Genomic DNA, 6416 nt, shown 5'->3' with positions numbered 1-6416 from the left:
CGGCATCGTGATTTTTTGGAAGAATATCATCCTAGAGGCTTGGAGATCAAGTCAGAAGATCCTCGAGGAGCCCAGGAGATAGGGGGGCGTGCCCCCCCTATAGGGCGCGGCCCCTTGTCTCGTGGACCCCTCGAGCACCCACGACCGACTTCTTTCGCCTATATAAGCCTACGTACCCTAAAACCATGGAATATCAAGATAGATCGGGAGTTCCGCCGCCGCAAGCCTCTGTAGCCACCAAAAACCTCTCAGGAGCCCTTCCCGGCACCCTGCCGGAGGGGGGATCCTTCACCGGTGGCCATCTTCATCATCCCGGCGCTATCCATGATGAGGAGGGAGTAGTTCACCCTCGGGGCTGAGGGTATGTACCAGTAGCTATGTGTTTGATCTCTCTCTCTCTCTCTCTCTCTCTCTCTCTCTCTCTCTTTCTCTCGTGTTCCCTCTATGGCACGATCTTGATGTATCCCGAGCTTTGCTATTATAGTTGGATCTTATGATGTTTCTCCCCCTCTACTCTCTTCTGATGAATTGAGTTTTCCCTTTGAAGTTATCTTATCGGATTGAGTCTTTTATGAGAACACTTGATGTATGTCCTGCCGTACTTATCTGTGGTGACAATGGGATATCATGTGCCTCTTGATGTATGTTTTGGTGACCAACTTGCGGGTTCCGCCCATGAACCTATGCATAGGGGTTGGCACACGTTCTTGACTCTCAGGTAGAAACTTTGGGGCACTCTTTAAAGTACTTTGTGTTGGTTGAATAGATGAACCTGAGATTGTGTGATGCATATCGTATAATCATGCCCACGGATACTTGAGGTGACAATGGAGTATCTAGGTGACATTAGGGTTTTGGTTGATTTGTGTCTTAAGGTGTTATTCTAGTACGAACTTTTGAGTAGATTGATCCGAAAGAATAACTTTGAGGTGGTTTCGTACCCTACCATAATCTCTTCGTTTGTTCTCAGCTATTAGTGTTTTTGGAGTGACTCTTTGTTGCATGTTGAGGGATTGTTATATGATCTATCTATGTTATTATTGTTGAGAGAACTTGCACTAGTGAAAGTATGAACCCTAGGCTTTGTTTCCTATCATTGCAATACCGTTTACGCTCACTTTTACCACTTGTTACCTTGCTGTTTTTATAATATTCAGATTACAAATACCTTTATCTACCATCCATATTGCACTTGTATCACCATCTCTTCGCCGAACTAGTGCACCTATACAATTTACCATTGTATTGGGTGTGTTGGGGACACAAGAGACTCTTTGTTATTTGGTTGCAGGGTTGTTTGAGAGAGACCATCTTCATCCTACGCCTCCTACGGATTGATAAACCTTAGGTCATCCACTTGAGGGAAATTTGCTACTGTCCTACAAACCTGTGCACTTGCAGGCCCAACAACGTCTACAAAAAAAGGTTGTGTAGTAGACATCAATTAGCATGCTATAATTAAACAAATATTCATTTGTAACATGGAACCATCATTAGTGAAGGGTCGTGACAGTTGGCCATGTCGAATCCTAATAATGAGGTCTGTTTAAAATATAACCCTACCAATGCAGATATCTTAGCACTGTTTTATAGGTATTTTGCTGATGTGACTTAGTAGTTAATGAAAAGAGAGGGATGTTGTAGCTTAGAGGGATGGCCTAGCTAACATCCAACCCTTGCACGTAGCCATAGGCAAATAAATTTACTAGCCGAATCACATGTATGCATGTGACCCAAATCATTAAATTTAGATACAACCCCTAAATTGATTGGGCTAGTTATGATATAACATGTTAAAAGACGATACATTGGGAGAGGCCCCTTCTCTCTCCATCATAGCATGATATCTTTTGAAGGCGCTCCTTGAGAGCAAGTATAATAAGTGATGTAAGCGGGATGTAAAACTTTCAATATTATATTTTTGCTGAGTTGAAGGTGATAGGAGAGAAAAGAGAATAGAAGCATATTACAAATTAACAACCAGTTGTAGCATGTGCCCTAGAGGCTTTTTGAGAGTGTGAGTGAGTCATGTATCAACAAAGTCATACTCTCTTCGTAAACTAATATAAAAGCATTTAGATTACTATTTTAATGATCTAAATGCTTTTATATTAGTTTACGAGGGAGTACTACATTTTTATATCTAACTATTATACTTGCCAGCTATAAGCGTAATTATAGATGACGCGTCAACATCATATAGCCAGCGGCCGGCTATGCTATTAACCATGCTCTCGACCATGTATCGGTGATGTCATTATTGTTCATTCAATCACTTTCCAATTTAATACTTTCTACAGATAGGATATAAATATGGCTAAACTTACCCTTGATTAATCGACGGCCGGTATCACATATCTTCTGTTATCATAAGTCGAAGCATCTTAAAAGAGCTCCTGACAAAACCTTGATTGTACGTAACCTTCAAACGTGGACAGTAGGATTTGTTTCTTCGATCCGCCCCAAACAGGTCATGTAGGTATACGTGTGTTCCCGTGAGAGGCGGGTGGGGTAAGCAGCTAGTAGTAGCAAGCATGGGTGCAGCAGATACCCATTTCTTTTCTTTTATTGGTAAGGAAATTCGACCGTACATTACCACATAACCTTGTCGACAACTCTCCGCGCACGGCTGCACCACAGAACCTTGTCGACCGTCGATTGTCGCCATGCGCCGCAGCGATCGGCCCCCGACGTGTCACCGCCCACCTCATCCTTCGCCCCTCCGCGTCCAGCCTATAAAAGAGACGATGCACCTCTCGTCCTCCCATCGTACAGCAAGTGAAGCTCACACAACCTACCCTACCCACCCATCCATCAGCAGTTTTTCTATCGACCAATGGCTTCTTCTTCCGTGCTGCTCGGAGCCTCGGCCACGGCCGCGCTCACCGGCACCCCGGCAGGCAAGGCCCTTCCCCGGCCTTGCTTCCTCGCCGCTCGCCCGCGCACCGTGAGCGGTGGCCGTCTCTGCCTGCAGAACGCTCCAAGGGCGACTCCGGTACGTGTGTCGCGAGCGGTACCGTTCGATCATGACTTCATGCCGATTGTTTTACCTACGCTGCTGGTTAATCAATCGTTCCATGGGATATGCTGACCGAGATGTATGCGTGCATGGGACAGGCGTACAACGACGCTGCGGATGCCACCGACAAGGCCATCGACGGCGTGAAGGGGGTGGCCGACGAGTTGAAGAAGGGCGTGGCGGAGGCTGCGGAGGCCGTCTCGGGCAACACCGAGAAGGCCGCGGAGGAAGCCGGCAAGGGCGCGAGCGAGGTGGACGCGAAGGCCAAGGACTTCGGCGAGCAGGCGAAGAAGGCGACGGAGGAGGCGTGGGACGGCGCCAAGGACGCCGCACAGGGCATCACGGACAAAGTCGCCGCCGCGGCCAAAAAGGAAGCTAGCTAAGCTAACACTACGTTGACTAGTCCGATCTGTATCGCTCAATTCATTTTCCATTGTAAGGAATGCATATACGTACTTCGGTACAAGAGATAAGATAGCTGTATTTATTTTCTGTGATATAGGATTACCGCACTGTTAATGTCAAACGCAATAAAGAAAATGATTTTTCGATAAAATGATGCTAAATTGTTTACATAATAGGCCAATAGCTATGCGTGAGTAGCTTGAATTTCGAATTCGAGTGGGTCGATTCGTAGAAGGAAGGAGGAGACGAGGCGCAACACCGAGGCCAAAGGCGACAGTGCCGGGGCGAGTGGAGTGATGTCCTGAGACGCTGGCAGGGCCTTGGCCGGGAACGAGTCGTAGACGGAGATAACACGGCTTGCTGCAGTGTCTCAGGAGAAGGTGAGTCGGAAGTTGACGGTTCGCGTGTGGGATGGTGAAGGCTTGCCGGAGAAATGTACCTGTTACATTTCATTTTACCTTATAAGAATGCATATATAAGGACATAGTAAGGCAGGAAGTAGGGCTCTTACGCACATCAGGGGCCAGAACCTGAGTATATCGTGTGTCTTAGCATTATGTGCCTAAGACCCTTGGTTTCCTGACGTGACGTTCCCTCGACTACAAATTTTACGTACCCCCCTGTACCGTTGTTAGGAACAACGTAACATCTCAACAATACATATATGTGGAGAACAGATACCTACGATATCGGGGGAGGGACTCGGCGAGTTCTGATGGGGTGGAGATTTGGGCGTTTAGGACCAATTACGTATGTCTAGAGGGATGATCTCCTTGGCAATTTTAAGCTTTTCTATGGTAGATTATGAAGCACCCTACACATGCAAGTCTTCAAGAATATAGGTAGTGGAAAGTGAAGATTTTGTAGAAGTAAAGTACATGGTGGATCGGTCGTTGGACCGGCCGTTGTGGGACACGTGGGGAGTTGTGAGCGGGGCAGCCTGCTTACCTCGGTACAAAGCGAGGCCTTTCCAGAGGAGATCCCGACATCGCCTATGTCGTCTTGCGCGTCCCGACAGCTGTTCGGACAACAGCAGCGTCCAGAGGCTTTGGGATTGGCATCCCCCCGCTCGGTCGCCCGGCCGCGACTCACTTTTGACCAAGGGGAGGACCGATCCTCTACGAATGCTGGTACTGGTAGTGGAAGCAGGGGACCGACAGGATACGCTTCAGTGATTGGGAGGTGCCGATCATGGGCGAGGATATCGCTGCAGCGAAGGTGGATGGGGTCTAAGGTGGGACCGAGGATTCTGCCACCCACACGCTAGCGGACATGGAAGGGGGTGGGACCGAGGAGGCTGGTACGCCAGCTAGTGGTGGACAAAGGCAGTGGGCGCGCTGCATGGGATTCCCCCAGCTCGCCAATCACACCACTCGCCTCTGCTGGGTGGACCCCGATGGCCATGCAGAGGGATGGGGATGCTCACGTAGGCGCGGAGGTTCACATGCAATCACAAGATTGGGTTTGCGTGAGCCTCTCGCCGGGTTCACCAAATAACACGCCGGCTCAGTTGGTTCCTGCACCCCATCTTGACCAGGAGGAGACGAGGACTGAGCACCACGCCTCACAATTGGACCTGCTTTGTACAAGCATTCGGCGCGCCCTCTCCCCTGTCCTTCCCCAACCAGAAAGCAAAGCGCCACCGCCAGCAAAACGAAGGCCACGGCAAAAAAGGATGATTCCTAGCATCATGCCTCGCAGGAGCGCACGCCTGGCAAGGGGTCCGACCAGGGGATCCAAGGCTTCCAAGCAACAACAAGTTATAATCCGGAAATTGTGCTTGGCCAACGAGGCGGAAATCATCAGTGATGAGTCACTTGAGGCATATGCAGAGCTCTTCTCCTGGCCTTTGATAGACGGCCAAGTGGTGGCCATCCTTGCCCTGTTTGGTTGGGACCCATCCATCCTGCCGGCAGCAGAGGTGGCCGAGGGGGAGTGATCCTCCGGATGCCGTTCGGCGGACTTGTGGGCCTTGTTCATGGTAGCACAACCGCTAAAGGTGTTAGTGTGGAACGTGCGTGGTCTTAACTCGGGCGCAGAGGAATGCCATCTTCCAAGTAGTTGTGTCGGCTAACCCTAGCATTGTGTGCTTCTAAGAGACGAAAGTGGAGATTGTATCGCTAGACCTGATCAGACAATGGCTTGGCAATAAATTTGAGAATTACTACTACTTGCCAGCGGTGGGCACGCGGGGTGGCATCCTCATTGCGTGGGATCATACGGTTGTCACGTTGTCAAACCCACACACTACTACTAACACCCTAACAACCTTGGTACAGCCACATGGGGCCCTGGTGTGGTGGCTCACAGGGGTGTACGGGCCACAGAGTGATGCCGACAAAGTGGAGTTCCTTGCTGAGCTTGAGGAGATTCGAGACTTGCATGCGGGGCCGTGGGCGATTGTGGGCGATTTCAACCTACTAACAAACCCTGAAGATAAGAGCAATGAGGCAGTCAACCGTCGGATGATTGCACGATTCAGAGCGAGGTTGAACATGCTTGAGCTCAAGGAGTTGTATTTGCTAGGGCGACGGTACACGTGGAGCAATGAAAGACGGCTGCCAACCACGGAGAAGATTGACCACGTATTCACTACAAATTCTTGGGAGGACTTGCACCAATCCTGCCTGCTTACGACGCTGGGATCCACGGTATCTGACCATTGCCCATTCCTTCTTGACTTGGATGATGCGTTCCACATGGGAAGGCGGTTCCGGTTCGAGGTGTTCTGGCTGAAAGCTGAGGGGTTCTTGGACGTGGTGGCAGAGGCTTGGCACTCGGTCCCGTCATCTGGAAATCCATTCAAAGTGTTGGACAGTAAACTCCGGGCCACTGCCAAACAGTTGCAACGATGGAGTGAGCGGTGGATCGGAAACTTCAAGATGCAAATCCTCATCGCGCATGAGATCATCTTCAGACTGGACGGGGCAGCGGAAATCCGCATCCTTACGGACCATGAGCATGGCCTTTTTTAAAGTTGTAGGACCTTGAA

General features: G+C 49.7%; 1 protein-coding gene across 1 annotated transcript; it reads left to right on the top strand.

The window, feature by feature from the left end:
* Positions 1 to 2774: 2774 nt before the first annotated feature.
* On the top strand, positions 2775 to 3575 carry LOC119368215 (protein EaeB-like). The gene is made up of 2 exons (XM_037633535.1): positions 2775 to 2995; positions 3118 to 3575. The coding sequence occupies exons 1-2, from the start codon at positions 2837 to 2839 to the stop codon at positions 3400 to 3402; spliced, it is 444 nt and encodes a 147-aa protein (XP_037489432.1). The 5' UTR covers positions 2775 to 2836; the 3' UTR covers positions 3403 to 3575.
* Positions 3576 to 6416: the final 2841 nt, after the last annotated feature.

This window comes from Triticum dicoccoides, chromosome 2B (genome assembly GCF_002162155.2).
Source record: "Triticum dicoccoides isolate Atlit2015 ecotype Zavitan chromosome 2B, WEW_v2.0, whole genome shotgun sequence".
Taxonomy (NCBI): domain Eukaryota; kingdom Viridiplantae; phylum Streptophyta; class Magnoliopsida; order Poales; family Poaceae; genus Triticum; species Triticum dicoccoides.
This window is presented reverse-complemented; position numbering and strand designations above follow the sequence as displayed.

What these genes read in the sequence shown, in the direction of transcription:
- LOC119368215 (XM_037633535.1), top strand. Translation starts at nt 2,837, where the DNA reads ATGGCTTCTTCTTCCGTGCTGCTCGGAGCCTCGGCCACGGCCGCGCTC. An exon ending in ACGCTCCAAGGGCGACTCCG is followed by an intron (nt 2,996 to 3,117) that starts GTACGTGTGTCG and finishes TGCATGGGACAG; the next exon opens with GCGTACAACGACGCTGCGGA.